At 39.9% G+C, this 20,164-nt stretch overlaps 1 protein-coding gene across 9 annotated transcripts in view; it reads left to right on the plus strand.

The window, feature by feature from the left end:
• Positions 1–20,164, plus strand: part of LOC140488147 (TRAF-type zinc finger domain-containing protein 1-like) — a 58,964-nt gene that overhangs the window by 12,284 nt on the left and 26,516 nt on the right. For 2 of the 9 annotated variants that reach the window (XM_072587971.1, XM_072587977.1), the window contains exons 1-5: positions 8,292–8,519; positions 12,479–12,541; positions 16,349–16,484; positions 18,527–18,580; positions 19,581–20,004. In XM_072587971.1, the coding sequence (XP_072444072.1) occupies positions 12,498–12,541; positions 16,349–16,484; positions 18,527–18,580; positions 19,581–20,004 (658 nt within the window). In that variant the 5' untranslated portion in view covers positions 8,292–8,519; positions 12,479–12,497. Of the gene's footprint in view, positions 1–8,253; positions 8,520–8,942; positions 8,964–9,020; positions 9,647–9,685; positions 9,818–12,478; positions 12,542–14,079; positions 14,293–15,208; positions 15,317–16,348; positions 16,485–18,526; positions 18,581–19,580; positions 20,005–20,164 lie in introns of those variants that run through there. The other 7 variants (XM_072587978.1, XM_072587972.1, XM_072587973.1 and 4 more) reach the window with 7 other exon arrangements.

Raw genomic sequence — 20,164 nt, forward strand, 5'->3', positions numbered from 1 at the left:
GAGAGATGCAGGACAAGACCATTTGTCTCAAAGAACAACAACTGAAAATTGGCACCAAAGTGGCATATATGCCAAAAGGGACCAGTGACTGGAGGAATGCCACTATTACAGCTTAGCAGGGAAAGCTACCAGGAACTACAAACATTGGTTAAAGGTACAAGATGAGGCATATGATCCATGGATTGGCAAACAAGGTAAAAATACAAATTCTGAAAGTGGACCTGGAAGTGAACATGACCTGAGGAAAAAAAAATTAAACTTCTGAAAGGAATTCTGATCATAGGAGGGAAAAATCTTATAGTGGTAGTTCAGAACAAGATAGGAGGTTGAATAGAGGTTGTACTTTGACAAGTTGGGAATGCTGTGAGAAGGTAAGACCTTATGATCAAGATGTTTTAGTGGTTACAAACAAATTAGAATATGTTGATAAAGGATGCCAAAGGGGAATTAAAGTGCTGGTAAAAATATGGTACATAAAATGAGGTATCAGATAACTACCTTTATCATACTGTTGGATATGTACAGTAAGAATACTGGATTAGTGGTGCTGGAAGAGCACAGCAGTTCAGGCAGCATCCAACGAGCAGCGAAATCAACGTTTCACTGCCTTTATTCCTGATGAAGGGCTTTTGCCTGAAACGTTGATTTCGCTGCTCGTTGGATGCTGCCTGAACTGCTGTGCTCTTCCAGCACCACTAATCCAGTATTTGATTTTTAGCATCTGCAGTCATTGTTTTTACCTTACAGTAAGAATACTCCCTAGTGAAACCTACAAGACTAAAGCCAGACTGGTGTCTATGGGGTTTAAAGAAAAACTTGGTGATGAAGATGTTGGAGTAGATTCCCTTAACTGCAGGAAATATAATCTTGAAGATCTTCATAATTCTTTTAGCAACATAATCCTGGGCAAATACTTCCATTGGTATAAAAGCTGCATTATTGCAGAGTGAAAAATTTCAAAGGTATGGAACCACTTAATGTAGCAGGTGATAAAGAAGGGAAGCTATGGAAATTGAAAAAATGTGATTTAGGTAGAAACATTCAGTCTGATTGCTGAAAGCAAGTTACATTCAACATAAGGCAGATTTAACAGTGTCCCACTGGTATCAAAAGAGAAACTAGTATCTATGAATCACAATTACGATTTTCTGTGCAGAATTTCGATGGAATTGGTGCAATGTGTAACAGATAAAATAAGATGGGAAATTAGAAGAAGTTGATATTAGAAGTCTGAATCGGGGTCTTTTGTGTTGGACATTATGCAGAATACGTCAGGAGAATATTTGGATCAAATCTTATTTGGAAAGCATTAAATGCATCCGAATAAAATGGGTCAAGTCTACAGAGAAAAATTGCTCTGCATTGAGGGAAGAAGCAGACCAATTAAGAAGTTTGATTGGACAATTAACTTATTTACACATTCTGTGTTTACAGAATACTATGATAAAACATGTTGTTGTTGAGAAAATCCCGACAGTAAATACAACGTTATACAAATTAAATATAGAAAATATCCATTCATTTACAACCTTGTGTGACCCAGAAGATATCACCAAATCCTTTTTAGCTTTGCTTAATGTGCCATTCTTCTGAATCATTATTTGAATATGGTGGAGTTTCTCATATTCTTAATGGGAAAAAAATAATAAAAAAATAGTTAGAAGTTCCTCAGCAGGTGAAACATTGGCACTACTATACAAGGCAGTGTGAAAACATTTGCTAATAGAATGTTATATTGATAACCATTCTCTTTGGGGAAAGGTACATCTGACAAAGTATATAGCTAAAAAAAGATTGAGAATTGGCCTTACTAGCATAAAAGAAATGTTAAAAAAAAGAGTTCACTCAAATTGCCAGTTGTCAGATTGTTTCACAAAAAAAGATGAATGCTCCAAAAATATTATTGAAGATCCTTGAAGCAAGGAAGAATTATAAGAACATGAAAAGCAAATATTTTGTTTGGTTTGTTTCGTCATTAAACATTTGTTTGTGTTTAAAGAAAGAAGAGGGAATACTAAAGGTTGTTTGTATCATAAGTAATATGGAAACAAATAATTTTGTTACAGATTGGCTGTTTTATAAAGTAGCATAGAATATGAAAATTATTTTGTTAAATTTTCTTGAGATAAAGGATTGTTTTTATGTCTTCAAAACATTTATTTAAAGAGAAAAAGGGAATCTGTTAACATAATAAGCAGTTAAGCAGGTTTATCGGGTAAATTGATTATATAATTAGCTGTGGAGAGAAAAGGTTAACTGGAGGGGCCCTCTGGTGGCACAATGTGTCTGGTGTCTCTGCTCCTGGACCAAGAGACTCAGCTTCAAGTCCCACCTCTCCAGAGGTATATAACAACATCTCTGAACAGATGGATTAGAGTCATAGAGTCATAAAGATGTACAGCATGGAAACAGATCCTTTGGTCCAACCCATCCATGCTGACCACATATCCCAACCAAATCTAGTCCCACCTGCCAGCACCTGGCCCATATCCCTCCAAATCCTTCCTATTCATATAACCCATCCAAATGCCTCTTAAATTTTGCAATTGTACCAGCCTCCACCCCTTCCTCTGGCAGCTCATGATTAGGAGAAATGGGTTAAATAAACAAAAAATTAAAAAGGAAAGGTGGGACTGGGGTGTGGAAGGAGCTATAAGACTGAATAGTTAATAAACTTCAACCACGAAGTAAGGTCTTTCTCCTTTATTCACTGACTGGATCTGAATTGACAGCGGCCAAAGTTTCAAAATAATATGGAAACAAGAAGGAAATTATTTTCTCAGTGGATCATTGGTATTTGGAATTGTACTCCTCAGCAAGTAGTGGAGGAAGGTCATTGAATATATTCAAGGCTGAAGAAGACTGATTTTTGATTGACAAGGAAGTCAAGAGTTATGAGGGAAAAACAGGAACGTTGACAACCGGAAGCGGCAGATACAAATCACTATAAATGCTGGAGGTAACATCACAGAAACACTTCACAGGAGGCTCCCAAGCACTGAGGATATCACCTAGACAGAGGACGAAACGTCTGCAACACAAATTCCCAGCTCGGCGAACAGAACCACAACAAGCACCCGAGCTACAAATCTTCTCCCAAACTTTGAGCAGGCTACAATTTCTAATGTTCTTAATTCTAAACCTCTCTGTTTCTTCTTTCCCTCACTTAAAGTTATAATACCATTCCCAATATCAGGTTTGTAAAAATTTATTCATTTTGTGGGATGTGGCATGGCTGGCTGGCCACCATTTATTGCCTGTCCCCAGTTGCCCTTGACAAGGTGGTGATGAGCTGCATTAGATTAGATTAGATTAGATTAGATTAGATTACTTACAGTGTGGAAACAGGCCCTTTGGCCCAACAAGTCCACACCGACCCGCCAAAGCGCAACCCACCCATTCCCCTACATTTACCCCTTTACCTAACACTACAGGCAATTTAGCATGACCAATTCACCTAACCTGCACATCTATGGACTGTGGGAGGAAACCGGAGCACCCGGAGGAAACCCACGCAGACATGGGGAGAATGTGCAAACTCCACACAGTCAGTCGCCTGAGTCGGGAATTGAACCCAGGTCTCTGGTGCTGTGAGGCAGCAGTGCTAACCGCTGTGCCACTGTGCCGCATTCTTGAACTGCTGCAATCCACCTGCTGTGGGTTGACCCAGAATGGCATGAGGGACGGAATTCCAGGACTTTGACCCAGTGACAGCGAAGGAATCATGATATATTTCCAGTCAGAATGGTGAGTGACTTGGAAGGGAACTTGAAGGTGATGGTGTTCCCATATATCTGCTGCCCTTGTCCTTCTAGTTGAAGGTGGTCATAGGTTTGGAAGGTGTTGTCAGAGAATCTTTGGTGAATTTCTGCAGTGCGTCTTGTAGATAGTCCACACTGCTGCCACTGAGCATTGGTGATGGTGGGAGTCGAAGCTTATGGATGCAGTGCCAATCAAATGGATTGCTTTGTCTGGGATGGTGTCAAGTTTCTTGAGTGTTGTTGGGGCTGCACTCATCCAGGCAAGTAGGGAGTGTTCCATCACACGCCTAACTTGTGCCTTGTAAATAGTGGACAAGCTTTGAGGAGTCAGGAAATGAGTTAGTCGCCACAGTATTCCTAGCTTCTTATCTGTTCTTGTAGCAACTGTGTTTTTGTGGTGAGTCAAGTTGAATTTCTGGTCAATGATAACCACCAGGATGTTGATGGTGGGGAATTGTCTCTTATTTGTGATGGTCATAGCCTTGCGTTTGTGTGGCACAAATATGACTTGCCACTTATGAGCCCAAGCCTGGATCTTATGGCTTTTGAATATGCTTCAGTATTTGAGGAGTTGCGAATGGTGCTGAACATTGTATAATCATTGGCGAACATTCCCACTTCTGACCTTATGATGGAAGGTAGGTAGTTGATTAAGCAGCTGAAAATGGTTGGGTCGAGGACACTATCTTGATGAACTCCTGCACGGATGTCCTGGAGGTGAAATGACTGACCTCCAACAACTATGACCATCTTCCTATGTGTCAAGTGTAACTCCAACCAGAGGCGAGTTTGCCCTTGATATCCATTGATTCCCATGCATTTCCCACATCTAACACACCTAACTTATACATCCCTGAACACAATGGGGTAATTTAGCATGGACAATCTACCTAACTTGCATATCTTTGGACTGTGGGAGGAAACTGGAGCACCCACAAGAAACCCATGCAGACATGGGGAGAATGTTAAAATTTCACAGACAGTTGCCTGAGGGTGGAATCGAACCTGGGCCCAGTGCTAACCACTGAGCCACCATGCTGTCCCATTGATAGATACCATATCACAAGGGACATTTTGCATGTGAGCAGGTGAATGCTAAGGGCTGAAGGAATGAGACCGTGATGTTTTCCATGTTGGAACTGCAATGCTAATATTCCTGTTTGGCTCAAAAATCAATGTGAGGGAGCCAACAGAGACATGACTGAATTTTACACATTTCAGATGCTTATTCTTGACCCAAACATTTCCATCTTCTCTTATCAACTCTCTCCCCTTTGCAATGAGATGCTATTGAAATCCTACTTCTTTGACTAAGCTTTTAGTTATTTGTTCAAATGTCTCTTTATATGGTTTAGGGTTGAATTTTTCTTGAAAGCGCTTGTTATTTTGGGGTATTATAGAATAGTGGAGAGTGTGGTGCTGGAAAAGCACAGCAGGTCAGGTAGCATCCGAGGAGCAGGAGAATCGACGTTTTGGGCATAAGCCTTTCATCAGGAATGCTAATCCATCCATTCCTGATGAAGGGCTTACGCCCAAAACTTCGATTCTTCTACTCCTCCAATGCTGCCTGACCTGCTGTGCTTTTCCAGCACCACACTCTTGACTCTGATTTCCAGCATTTGTAGTCCTCACTTTCTCCTAGTATTATAGAAGTACAGTGGGGAGATGATGGCTTAGCAGAAAGTAATATAGAGACTCGAGTAATGTTCCCAGGACTTGGGTTCAATCCCATGACAGCAGATGGCGGAATTTGAATTCAGTTAGAAATCTGGAAGCAAAAGCTTTTTAGGGAAGAAAAACTGCTGGTCTATTTGTGACTTCAGACCCAAAGCAATTTGGTTGACTCTCATTGTGCACATCTCTGGATATCACATGATAGGAAGGATATGAATGCATTGGAGAAAGTGCAGAAGTCTTTTACAAGAATGGTTCCAGGTATGAGGTTAGGTTGAAGAAGTTGGGGTTGATCTACTTGAAGAGAAGGTCAAGATGATAATTGATAGAGGATTTATAAATCCTGAGATGACTGGATAGAGTAGGTGAGAAGAGACATTCTGCTTGTAAAAGGAACAAAATTTAAAGTGATCAGTTAAAATAAATATGGAAAAATGTTTTCACTCAGTGAGTAGTTAGCTTAATGAATACACTCGGGTATGTATAGCCCTTCCTGCAAGTGTGGTAGAGGCTGGTTCAATTAAGGCATCCAGGAAGACTTTTGATAATTATTTGGATAAAAATACTGTGCAAGGGGGAAAAAAAACAGGTGATTGGCACTAGGAAATGATATGATATTCATTTAATAAGCCACACATTCATTTGTGGGCGGTACGGTGGCACAGTGATTAGCACTGCTGCCTCACAGAGCCAGAGACCCGGGTTCAATTCCCGCCTCAGGCAACTGTCTGTGTGGACTTTGCACATTCTCCCTGTGTCTGTGTGGTGGAGGTGCTCCGGTTTCCTCCCACAGTCCAAAGATGTGCAGGTTAGGTGAATTGGCCATGCTAAATTGCCCGTAGGAGAAAGTGAGGACTGCAGATGCTGGAGATCAGAGCTGAAACTGTGTTGCTGAAAAAGCACAACAGGTCAGGCAGCATCCAAGGAGCAGGAGAATCGACGTTTTGGGCATAAGCCCTTCTTCAGGAATGAATTGCCCGTAGTGTTAGATGAAGGGGTAAATGTGGGGGAATAAGTCTGGGTGGATTGCTATTTGGAGGGTCGGTGTGGACTTGTTGGGCTGAAGGGCCTGCTTCCATGCTGTAAGTAATCTAATCCAAAGCCAGTGCAAGCACGATCCACTGAATGGCTGTAACAATACGATGATTCTGTGAAGTTTTTGTTGTTGAGACTGGAAAAATAAGTCTGGAGTATGTGAAAAATGGGGAACCAAACATGATCACAGGGTAAAGTTGCTGAATGGCCTTACAATAGTAGATAGTCATTCTGGTCCCAGGCAAAATCTGAAATGATATCACTTAGCGACTCACAATTTGTATATAATAAAGTAAACAAATAACTGTGGATCCTGAAGATCTGAAACACACAAAAGCAGAAATTGCTGGAGCAGATATGGCATCATCTGTTGAGAGAGAAAAGAAGAAACAGAAGAATCTGAAGAAAGGTGTTTGGACTCAAAATATTGACTCTATCTTCTAATATCTACTTCACCTTGGTGTTGATTTGGTCTGACTATATAACACCTCCACTCTAAAAGCAAATTAGTATGGCAACCACCTCAAACACTAAAATTGAGATAGTACACTGTTTGTGGGTGTTGGTTAGCTTATATGGCTGGACAATTGGTTTGTGATGTAAAGTGATGCCAACTATGAGGTTTCAGTTCCTGCCCTGGCTGAAGTTAGTATATTGTCAATATACTAAATTCAAAACTTGATTGGAATTTGGTATTTTTTGGGAAATAATTTAAACTGATTGGCCTAATTCAAATTTGTTTTTGTCTCCAGGCAACCAGCTACACTAGCTGCTGGACCAAAAGATTACATTGTATATTGTTTAGAACACTTGGTGCTGTCAGGTAGTTCTGCCAGCTTTTAACTTTCTTAAAGGTACAGTACAGTACACATCTTCATAACAACCATAAAGAACTCTTCTTCTCAACTTCTCCCCTCACGTGAAGTCTGGTGGCCCTCAGGTTAAACCACCACCAGGTGGTTCTAATGAGAGATTAGCCTGATAGTCTGGTAGGGCTATGGCAACTTTACATTTTACTCTGTTTCTTTTTCTAAAGATACTGCCAGACCTGTTGAGTTTCTCCAGTAATTTCTATTTTGTATGTTTCACATTATTTATAATTTACTAATTTTCATTCTCTGGTCTTAATAGAAGAACTTGCCTCTAAAGGAAAAGTCAATGACTTGAGACGTTTACTGGAGGAAGATAGATTAGATTAGATTACTTACAGTGTGGAAACAGGCCCTCCGGCCCAACAAGTCCACACCGCCCCGCCGAAGCGTAACCCACCCATACCCCTACATCTACATCTACATCTACCCCTTACCTAACACTACGGGCAATTTAGCGTGGCCAATTCACCTGACCTGCACATCTTTGGACTGTGGGAGGAAACCAGAGCACCCGGAGGAAACCCACGCAGACACGGGGAGAACGTGCAAACTCCACACAGTCGGTCGCCTGAGGCGGGAATTGAACCCGGGTCTCCGGCGCTGCGAGGCAGCAGTGCTAACCACTGTGCCACCGTGCCGCCCACAATGTTTGATGCCCACTCTGCTTCTTTTGCTACGCCTGCTAAGAATTTATAGCAATTTTATTTTCTTATTTCCAGCAATACTTCTGCTTGTGACTACCAGTGAGACCTCCCAGTCTCAGGAGGTCAGTACTGAGTTGGGCGGAGATCGCTGGATACACTACCCTCTTGACCTGACAAGAGCTGTGTTGGCGAACCGGGCGCTGCGGTTTGGGGCGGGGGAGAGAATATCTGCGTCATCGTGACCGACGCGCGGTCGAACCTATCCCCTGTCGAGACCGGCCGCCGGTTGGGCCAACGAGCAGCGGGCAGAGGGGCGGTGCCTCAGGCGGTGTTTGCGGCCGGGTTTGTTGCTGAGGTGAATAAACAGCCGAGAGCCGGCATCCCATCAGTGAGAGGAATGTTGCTGACAGCACTGCTGCTTGACGGAAGGGAATTGGGGTAGTCTTATCGGGTGTTCTGGGCAATTTTTTCCCCATTACCTTCCCCTCTTTAGACTCATTGGAGTGTTTGAGGAGCTACTTCAGCCAAGGACGGTGAGTGGGGGTGGTGACGGCGGCCGTTTCCGCCCAAAGGAGGAAACAACTGTCTGTTCACAGAGACAAGAGCGAATATACATATATAAAACAAAGATAATTCACTTTAATTCCGTTTGAAAATCCTTACGAATGAAACCCTCTGTTGAAGGGATTTGTGGTGACTGCCCTCCTGCCCTTGTGAAAGTGAACGTTGAGGCTCAGTTTAACTCCCCCTCAAAAAAAAACCGGAAAAGTTAATTGACAAAAAAAAACTTGTTTTTCATTTGCCAAGTCGAGGGTCTTATTTTAAGTTATTTTTCTTTGAAAGCGGCTTCCCTGTTGTCCAATGAATGGTTCCCGTAGTGACGTAACAAGGGATCCATTTATAGGATGGTTCAAAGTGACGTAATTGGGGAACTACAGGAATGGCGCCTTGGTCACTTCCTTGGACCTTCTATTAATGTTAAATATTGCTTGTTCATTGTTTTGCAGCTATTGGGTCTGAAGGGCAATCTTTCTTACAACTGACTTTATGCTGCAGTTGGTGTTGTTTTCTAGCAAGTTGGTTATTGTTTTGCAACTGCTTATTTTGGATTTCCACTGTCAGGACCACTGCCAGAAATTTTTGATTGCTCCATCCCTTTTTGGTAGAATTGTCTGGTTCTGTGACAATTCAGTGCAGTTTTGCATAACTGCTATTGATTTGTGGAGCAATGTAGCGAAAGAGGAGCTTATTTGGCTCATTGAGCCTGCTACGTTTTTTCAAAAGTAGCTTCATCCTTGTTGTTCCTCCTTTATCTATACTGTTTTATTCTCTAATAGTTGTCCAGTTTCGCTTAACTGTGGTTGAAACCATAGACCTTTTATGTTACAATTCTCTCTGGCAGTTTAATAGAAATTGAGTGCCTTTGTGAAGCTTCCATTCTCCTTTTTGCTGTAAACTTGCTGCATTCAGTAAATGTTTAAAATGTTGTGTCCAGGAGAATAATCAATTTATAAAGTGGCTTAATTAGATCCACTGGATCTTTATAGACCATCTTTCAGCATCTAAAGAAATGTATTTTCGATGCAAATTCAAACAATGAGATTTAGAGCCTCTCATCATGTACTATTTAACATTTAGTTATGACGACCTGAACATGGAAGTAAGTGCATTTCAGGAAGAAACTGTAGAACAGGAAGGCAACCTTTTTTATTTGTTTGTGCAATGTGGGCATTGCTGGTTATGCCAATATTTAGTGCCCATTCCTGATACTTTAGAGGGCAGCTAACTGGCAACCACATTGCTGTGTTTCATGATTACAAGGCCATTTCAGGTGAGGATGGCACTTTTAGTTCTGTTTGAGGACAGTGGTAAAAGCACTTGCATTTTAAGCAATCAACAGTGGGTGAAATGTTGCTCCTGGGCTCACTTTATATTCCAGACTTTGGGATTTGAACCCCAATTCCCACAATGTTAGGCTGGGGTTCTGGATTGCTCATCTAGTGATATAACCGCGCCAGAGACCCAGGTTCGATTCCTGCCTCAGGCGACTGTGTGTGGAGTTTGCACATTCCCCCAGTGTCTGCGTGGGTTTCTTCCGGGTGTTCCGGTTTCCTTCCACAGTCCAAAGATGTGCAGGTCAGGTGAATTGGCCATGCTAAATTGCCCATAGTGTAAAGTGAAGGGGTAAATGTAGGGGAATGGGTCTGGGTGGGTTGTGCTTCGGCGGGTCAGTGTGGACTTGTTGGGCCGAAGGGTCTGTTTCCACACTGAGTAATCTAATCTAATCATTTCTTCCTAAATATGTTGCCTGATTGCTTCCACTGTCTTTTCTACAATCAGTGAAAATGCCTAAGTCCCAATTTTATTTTTAATATACCACTTGTGAATAGTTGATTTAGTACTGACTGAAGTATATTTAAGCTAAGCTGCTTGTAAATTACAATTATTCTATTCATGGTGCATTTTAAATTGGATCTGTTCTGGATTCACCAACGCAACAGCTGGTAAATGGTCAGTGGGGAATGTACAAGTGGCAGCACAGCTGGGTAACGTGGCTGTCAAGACAAAAAATCCTCACATTCAGTTAAAAGCAAAATACTACACATGCTAGAGATTTGAAAAAAAAAGTCAGTGCGAGGGGAGCTTGCAGCATCTGTGGGGAGAGAAATGGATCTAAAGTTTGAGTCCCATTAATTCTTTGGAACTTTGGGGTCATTCATTTGCTGGTAACTTGGTTACTGATGGTGGCCTCTTAGCCATCCTTCGTTGAGTCCATTTGTTCATGATTTTGGAGCAATATTGCTTAACCACCTGCGCCCAAGCATGAAGTAACATTTTTAATGCAAATTCAAGAAAAAGGGTTGTTCACATTTTTTTCATTGAAACTAGTTTTACTCTTGGGAGCTGTTCACTTTGATTTTCATGCCTTTGTGTCACAACTATGTGCACTAAACTCAGCACAAAGCTGAGATCTAAATGGGGTCTTAATAGCTCATTTTGTCTGTTGTCCATCCATCAGAGGAGCTTGATGTTTGTTCTTAATGTGTCATGAGCCTGTACCAATACAGAATAAAATGTACAGTCGGGGCTTGATTCATCAAAAATAAAAAGACTAAGATGAAGACCACCTTATTAATTTCTTTCTTTTTCCCTCTGTGTGTGGCCAACAACTTATGTGGGAAGTGAAATCAATTATATCATTGTTTACTTGCAATTTTCAAAGACATTGACACAAATTAGTAGAAACTTTTGGTGTCTTGGTTTGTTTCTTTTGACCTGGTAATTCTCTCGAATGGAAGAATATTACCTTTAATTAGATTACAAAATGTAATGGCTTACAGGATTAAAACTATATACTATAGCAAGGTGCTTTCTTTGAAGACTTTAGAGATATATGAAACTTAAGCAGTCTTTTTGTCTACTAGACATGATCCTTATCAAGTAAATTGCTTTAAAATATTGATGATTTTAAAGTTCTAGCTCTTGGTAATCCTTTTAAGTATTATTAAAGCAGATGCCTTATATTTGCTTTTTCTTGGGCTGTGCTTTTGAAATGTGATGGCTGTTGGACTGTGAATCAGTGATCCTGGAATAGAGCCAGAAAGTTGGACTGAATTTGCAGTAAAAAGAAACTGAAAGCAGAACTTTTGATTCTGCAAGTTGAGCTAATTTTATTAACTTGAGGGTCACTGTGACTGATTAGAAAAGTGCTAACTGGTAAAGTATCTCCACCAGTCTTTCTTTGGCCGCAAAGTAGTTAATGGTGAATGTCACTGCTACTGTAATAAAGGTAGTTAGTTTTAGTCAGTGAATGATAAGCAAATGTAGTTGAAGCTAACTAGAATAGTAGCTGTGCTGAATCAACATCCAGCTGCTGGTTAGGTAGAATTGTTGGATCTAGCCATAAGTTCTGAGGGTGGCTATAATGTATGTAGTGCATACAAAATTTAATCTGTGAATTTCTCAATCACTTGCTTTGATTCTTAAGCATGGTGATGGATTTTTCAACAAGTTTGAGCTGAACAGGATTATGGTTAGATTGTTTGCTGGCATGTGTCACAGCTTGTTAAAATGATAAAGTGCTTGTTATATACACTCACAGGGTGTGGATTTGTGCCAATGGTTATCTTGTACTGTACAGGATTTTATGCCTCCTCCACTCTGAGGCAGCATTGGATAGAGCTAAGGCAATGTGTCACCTTCCTGTTAGCAAAATTGACGAATACACTGTGGGAAAACACCCAAAGTTTAAGAGATCAGCCACTCATGGGTTTCTGCACTCAGGATTTTTTATTGTTTGGAGTTATTCTTTTGGTCGGAAAATAATGCTGGTGGTGAAAGGAGAAATTGGAGTTAAAAGTCAGTGTTCCAAAAAGCTGTGATCTGCCCTGCCTATCTTTTCATTGGATGTTGGCTTGAGTTTTCTTTTTGCCTCTTCATACTTATCTTTTCAAGCAATAAGATCTGAGATACTCACTATTTTGCTTTGTAGGTTTTGAAGAAGAGTAAAGATGTCTGAAGATCAGGCTGAGGAAACTAGACTCTGTGCTAACTGGTAAGGGACTAACTTTGTTGTCCTTATCTTGATTAAACTTCTGAAGTACCTGTTTCAAAAGCTACTTTGGTTTAGGTCTGTCTCCAAGCTGGTTTCGGGGTGCAGCTCATGGGAAGCTGGGAAGGAATTTGAGAATTTCATCAGACCGTTTAAGAACAACATATGACCAATATTGTGTCTCAGAGTTGTGGTATGAATTTGTTAATGAAATGTGTTTTGAGAGCGAATGTTATCTTAATGATTCATAAGGTTATTCAAGTGTTGATTTGCATCTCTCGAAGTTTCTTTATAGATATGGTAATTAAGTCCCAATAATATAGAAAAGCAAAAGCATTACTCATGAATAATTGGGAATAAGTTTTGGTAGGAAATACTAGAAGAAGTAACTAAAGGCTGGATCAGAGGTTGTCTTCAAGGAGTGTTCTTAAAAGAGAGGAGGTAGAGATTTAGCTAGAGAATTTGTGTTGAGGACCATAGAATTACAGAATCCTTCAAGTGTGAAATCCTTAAAGTAAGGCCATTCAGCCCATTGAATTCACACCAACCCTAGGAAGAGCATCTCCTCCAGACCCAATCCCTGTATTCAGGCTTTGTTCATGGCCAATCCACCTAACTCGCATGTTTTTGGACTCTGCAAAGAAGCTGGAGGAAACCCACACAGACTGAGAGGGTTAGCAAACTCCACACACAGGAGCCTGAGGGTGGAATCAAGCTGGTGCATTGTTGCTATGAGGCAGCAGTGCTAACTGCTGAGCCATTGTGCCATCCATGTTTGAAGGAATAGTAGTTTGCCATTAAGTGAGAGATGTGGAGGATGCGTAAAGGTGTTGATGAAAGAAGATAATGAGGCTGGAGACATTTGGGAGAGTTAGGATGAGAGTGGAATCAAGTACTCAGATGAGAGATTTAAATTAGAGATGTTACCCTATAGCCTCTGAATCTATCACCTATCAGTGAATGCAAGAGCTGATATGGGATAGAGTATGATACATCACCAGTTTAGATGAGTTAAAGATTCTGAAAGATGGTGGCTCTCAGGTAACTTTGGATCAAGAAATAACAGATGCAAATCAAGGTTCTGGCAATTGATTGATTGTCTGGGGTACATAGTATGTTGGGCTTTGGCGAAAGAGGTAGGCCTGTTATGATGGAATATAATAAAATTATAAACTGTGTTCAAAAGAATGTCAAGATTCAATCTGTGGTATTGCATGAACAGGCTGTATAGATGGTGCTGAGTTGATAGCAATGAAAGTATGACTTTGGTCTGTCTTGTGTGAATGGGTGAAATTGTAGTGCAGATAGGGCTGGATATTAGACAAGAAGTCAATCAGTGCAATTAATAAGCCATTTTGAGAAATGTCGTCTTATACAAGAAGATTCAGTGAGGTGGTGTGAAATCCTGTAAAAAGGCTGGAAGGGTAGAAGCTGGCGATTGAAAATCTTTTCCCTTTAACAGAAGGATAAGAATTAGTTTTCTTGTTTAAAAGGGTCCATGAAGTATAATGTGCTAATTATTTTCACATTGTCTCATGAAGCTAGGTTTCACTGGATCAGTGATGCTGCTTTGTATTTTCACTGTGAAACAAAACAGCATAATCAATCAAATCAAACCTTCCCGTATTCCGTGTCAACACCACCTGTTTCAAGAAATGACCATATTCTTGCTAAGGTCACACAGGAGTGCAATTGTTCCCCCTCGTCCTGCTGTCGTACACTGAGTCAGAGCTTGACAACAAACCTTCCATAAAGTAAGATGCTTATACAGTATATTCTGCATGTATCTATGAAAGACCTTATTTTTACAGTTTTCATTAATAATGAAACCTAGTTGGAGATTTGAGTTATGGTAATGTCTTTGGGTTGCCTCAGTTTTTTGACTTGTTTAAAGGAAGTAGAAAAGAACAGTGGTAGTTATTGCCAAGACTAGTGAGTACATTAGATTAGTCAATTCATGACCAATGTCTAGAAACTAATAGTTTGTAAACATGGAACCGGTTCACTCAGACCTCCAACCAGATTGTACACTCCACTTATGATACCAGTTGTTTCTTATAAAATAAATTTTTAGATTTAAAAAAAAATCAACAGAAGCAAAATGCACAAGTGACAAAAGTGCTGTGGTAGAGTATTTTGGAATTTAGAAATGTGATACTTTGCCATAGTAATTGCTACCATTTAAAGTCATAGTATTGGCACAGAAGGAAAAGGTCCATTTCCACTCTGTGGAATTTACAGAACATTGGAAGCTGGATTTCACCCTATTTTCCCAGGGTGTAAAGATTGCCTGAATGCAAATAGTCTCCTAGTGTCTGGCTGTCCCCGTGATTTATTTTCACCATTTTCTGTCTCGAATCACCTATTTGTTCATTTTTTTTCTCTCTTGATTGTGAATTGTGTACATTGTGAGGAATAACACTTTAGAAAAAATGGGAAGATGTAAATTGAAAGCATTCAGTATTCTCAAACAATTGATACACTATCATATGTAACTAGTTTGTAGCCTGTTATTTTTGGTTATTACAAATTGGTTTAATTCTAGCCTTATTAATTTGGAAAGGATAACAAAAGTTGTATTAAAAGGAATTACTGTAGTGATCTCCATAAATTTCTTGTAGTCTTAGCTAATACAATGAGGCATTTATTTTTATAACTTGCATTTTCTAGCAGCCAAATTCAAGTCTTGGGGTGAAATCTTCAGAGTTATTTGGAAGCTCACTTGCCATTGCAATAAGATTCTAGGATTCACTTGGACTCTGCCTCCAAATATTAACAGTAAGTTTGGAACAGAGTTTGACTGGATTCATGAGCATTCAACTATGCAAATGGAAAGACATTTGAAGTTTTACAGAGTAAAGGTACAGAAAAGAGGACAGCAACCGCTGGAAATGGTTTTGAATGAGGACTGCCAGAGGACTATTTGTGATCCTTAAAAATACAAACTCCAAGTTTACTATCCAAGTGAAAGTGCCGCTTCACGACCATTTCCCACGGCACTACTGCCAAACTTTAGCGCTCTCAATCACTTTATAATTACTATGAAAGCCAAATTGCATACTATTTGTTGCCGCCACACACCCCCGCCAAAAGTGAGCATGATATTATCTCTCATATGATGAGCAATTGTTAATAGGTGACATGGTGCAATCTGATAATATTTTAAAGATTATGTTGATTTCATTGCTTATTGGGCAACTTTGAGTCTCTTGCTGTGCTGAAACTTTGTTGATACTGCCCACCTTCTGAAAGCAACATATGTTCCAATATAGGACTTTCCATCACACATGTCTTAGTTGGATAGGTTTGTTATCTTCATGAAATTGGGTTCAGCATTCTTGAGGAAAAGTTTAGGTATAGGAATACTCTTGTTCGCCATCCAGCATTTCTTGGGTGAAATACAACTAGGTGCTTGAAAGGTGTGTGTGTGTGTTGTGATTTTGTGGTTACTCCACCATATCATGGGTTCATATGAATACCGACTGTGCAGATGGATAATGAAGTGAAGATTTGCTGTCTTCTCAACACATGTGCATGCGCACAATCGGTGAGGAAGACAGGAGCAAGCAGTATTGAAGGTGTTAGTTTGTGAAAGAGGTGGTTGATTAAGGATCACCTGGTCTGTTTCGCTTAATTGACAAAGACACTATTTGCTGTAATTATGACATTTGGGGTGTTTGTTTAAATGGTGTTGCTTGATGTTTTGTTGACAGCTATGTACCTTCAATTTAGATGTACAAGTGGAACTGATACTATCTCCTCTTAATTGCCGGGTTTACATCATTAGCATGTCCTCTGTTTTACTTTCAGCCAACGAGACATTCCTGCAACTAACTTCACCATTCATGAAATCCACTGTAGAAGAAACATTGATCTTTGCAGGTATTGTCATGAACCCTTTCCTAAATCTGAGATGGAAGAACACTTTGAAACAGAGCATGCATTGGTAAGTTCAGTAGAATGATAGTGTTATGGTAAATATTTACACTTGTATGTCATTCTCTCTTGACTAATATTTCTTCGTAGTTTCTATATATATATGGTGTATGCTAATGTATTGTTTCATCAGTCTTGGCTGTCCTTGTGTGCCTCAGTCAAAGGTGATGTTTTCATGTAATCTAAAGTAGTGCTGGTAGGCCACCTCACTATTGTATCACAGCTCTTTCTTTTTCCCCCAATTTAAGAAACAGAAACATTTTGAGCAGGAGTGGACCATTTGGCCCTTCGAGTCTGCTTTGCCATCCTTGATCGTGGCTAGTTATCTAACTGTTCCTGCTTTTTCTCCATACATCTTGATTCCTTTAGCCTTAAGAAATGTGTCTAACTCCTTATTGAAACAATTCAGTGTTTTGACCTCTACCATTTTCTGTGGCAGAAATCGTCACAGGTTAACCCGTCTCTGGATGAAGAAATTCCTCCTCCTCCTCTCAGTCCTAAATAGCCTGCTCCATATCCTTCGACTGGTTCTGGACTTGCGTGTCATTGAGAATATCCTGCATTTACCCTGTTTGGTCTTGTTAGAATTTGATAGGTTTCTGTGAGATTACAACTCTTCTACTCCACCTCTTTCCCCCCCGCCTCCAAATCTCCAGTGAATGTAGTCCAAACTGCTTAACCAATCAAATGATTTCCAAGGCTTTGATCCTTTTCCATTCCTCTTCTTCCCATTTTCTTGTTGACAAAGGAATTAGAAGAAAACACTAAAAACTACCTTTGTGGTGCAGGATAATTATCTATCTTTGTGTCATTAAAAGCTAAAATATAAATGTTTGTATGTTTATTACCAGAGCAAAATTAGTTGAGGGATCATTCCTATTGCTAGCTACAAAGAAGGCTGCTTCACTAGTTAAGTATGTCAAACAACACTCTGCCATCGATGTGTTTTAAGTACAATTATTTCCAAGAGTGTCAAGGGGTTGATTGAACAGAAAAATCAGAAAAATTTTATTATTGACTACTGAAATGGTACAAAGTCATTTATCCTGTTTTGTCATGTCTCAAGACTTGGTTGGGGGTGGGGGGGAATGCGGCTGGAGGAGATAGTTAAATGTGGCTTCTCTTAACTTGGTTATCACTTGTTGTTCTGCGTTGCTTAAAGCATGTACCTGAGGGATGAAACTTAATCTAAGTTTTATTACTGCAAAAAAAAAGTTGTATAATTGGTCAACATTGAATGTAATGAGTGACATCTGAACCTTTTGTGCTAGATTGATTTTTTTTTCAAATAGGCATGATGTTGATCGAATCTGGGAGTCTAAATTCTCCAGATGAATTGCTGTATGATTATAAAAGTTGATAATAATGGAGTCCTTGGAGTTTGTTTCCAATGCTGAAACATTTTCAAGTTTACAAATTATTGTGGCTAATTTTAAAATGGCTTATCAGGTACCAATGTGAACCACTTAGAATCAACAGCAGCCTGAGCAGCTTTAGAGATGTGGAGTTGGAGGTAATTCATACCATTTCGAGCACCGATATTAAAAGCGAAATGGGTTTTTGTCCTGTGCATGTCTCAAGGCAGTTAAGGGTATTTCATCTATGTAACCAAGTTTTTCACAAACCTGACTTTTGCTTTGTATGGGTCAAGAGTAATGGGGGTTTTCCCAAATCATTTATTTTTATATACCTAAAGGTGTGGACTTGTCGTGAGAATGCTTACCCAGGGTGTACTATTCTTAATTTAGGCATAATTCTAAGTTTTGGCCAATTTGTACCCACGGTTTGCGTATTTTCAAACAATCATCATGGATGTGATCAATATTAGGACTACTTAGTCCAATCCTTTTGGACACCTCCATTTCTTGTCTGGAGCACTCCACTTATTGCATCCTTCTTGCCTTCCTGGATAAGATCAGCTAAGCCAGGATACAATGCAAACCCCTTAAGCTTTGGCAATTGAAATACATGAGGATTGCTCTTAAAGATAGTAAGCAACAAGTAATGAGCACTAATATTTGATGACTTAATTGATCACCACCTGTTTTTCAGGTCAACTGTAAGTGCAACATGAAGGTAGAAAAAAATCAGTTGGAAAAACATGAGGTTGGTGTGTGTCTTTGTTTATCCTCCAGTTTGTCTGCCTAATGCAGCACCATCTGTTAAACGCTGATGTTGATGTAACATAGAAAGCAGACTTGATTTATTGGTCCCTTGACTGTTTTAACGTTCAATTAGGTCACAGTTGGTTCTTAAACAGATATTCCCCATCTTTAGTTCTGCTTGGCATTTTGCCTGACACAAATTATTGCTATCAGAGAAGTTTTCAATTGATCCCGCATCTGTAGGATTTTAGGGAGACAAAATTCCAGATTTCTTACTTCCTGATTTCAGATTATGTTGACTTCGCTAAATTCGCCAACTAGAGGAAGGATCATAGATTAGTTCATTACAATAGTTTTATCATAAAGAAACTGATTGGATTGACATTTTAAATGTGAAATACGTCCAGCTGTCCCTACAACCTAACCCTTTAAATCCCAATTAATTCTGATAAATCTTTGCACCCTTAAAGGCTAATACTCTGTGCATTGTCCAAAACTGGACATTATGCTACAAATGGCATCTAAAACAACTGTGTAAGTGAAATAATGCTCCCTCACTTCTGTGTTCCAGCTCCCTTTACCTTGAAAAGCCAATGTTCTTCTGACTACTTTGATTCTATAGCTACAGTTAGGGAGCCATGTACTCTGCTAATTATCTGTGGATTTTCTATTGAGTGGGAAAACCAAGATGAACAAATAGATTACTTATCTTGTGCAAGCCTCAGTTGTAGTCAGATTATTTTAGATCCGTGAAGGGCAGGCCAGGTCTTGGTATGGTGATTTTCTAATAGCAGTCACTGGACAGCAATTGGAGCTTGACTGATCTGTTAACAGCCTGAGAATAGCTTGAATCCAGCCAGGAAGTCTAACCTATAACTGATAAGATTCATCAATATTGTGGGCAATGCACTTGGCAGCTTAGACAATGAAGCTCTAAATACTTTTTGAAAAACATGCTTGGTGTTAAGATCATTTTAATTCATTTTCTCTTTGCCTTGTAGAATTTCAAATGCCCTTTGCGACTGGTTAAGTGTCAATTCTGTGAACTGGAGCTGGCATTCAACAAATCTGAAGAACATGCTGATTATTGTGGATCAAGGACTGAACCTTGTGCAGCTTGTGGTCGCAATGTTTTGGTCAAAGACAGACACGTGCACCACATCTCCTGTGGCAAGGATGTGGAGGAAAAGAATAACAACCGTATCAAACCTAGATCTGTGTATCACTTTGAAGATAATGCTGGGACTTGGTTTGAAAACCAACCATTTGGGATCCTTCATCGGGATGAAGAGAACCGTGTTAGAGTCAGGCCAAGAATTTCTAGACAGTTGGAAGCCAAAGTTCATGGGAACAGAGAAGTAGGATGTTTAGTGAGGGGGTCAGACAGGAGGAATCTGCCGACCGTAGGTAGAGACCAGAATCAAGGTAAGCTGAGAATATTTTGAATTGGAAGTAGTTATATCAACATGTGAGCTTGAAGATGGGGAAGGAGCTAGAAGTAGCGAAAGAGCAAAATTTATGCTACAGGATTGCACAGCTACAACAGTTGTTGGCCTCCTGGTAACTGCTTTGATACTTCAATGTT

Source organism: Chiloscyllium punctatum, chromosome 17, assembly GCF_047496795.1.
Source record: "Chiloscyllium punctatum isolate Juve2018m chromosome 17, sChiPun1.3, whole genome shotgun sequence".
In the NCBI taxonomy this organism is placed as follows: domain Eukaryota; kingdom Metazoa; phylum Chordata; class Chondrichthyes; order Orectolobiformes; family Hemiscylliidae; genus Chiloscyllium; species Chiloscyllium punctatum.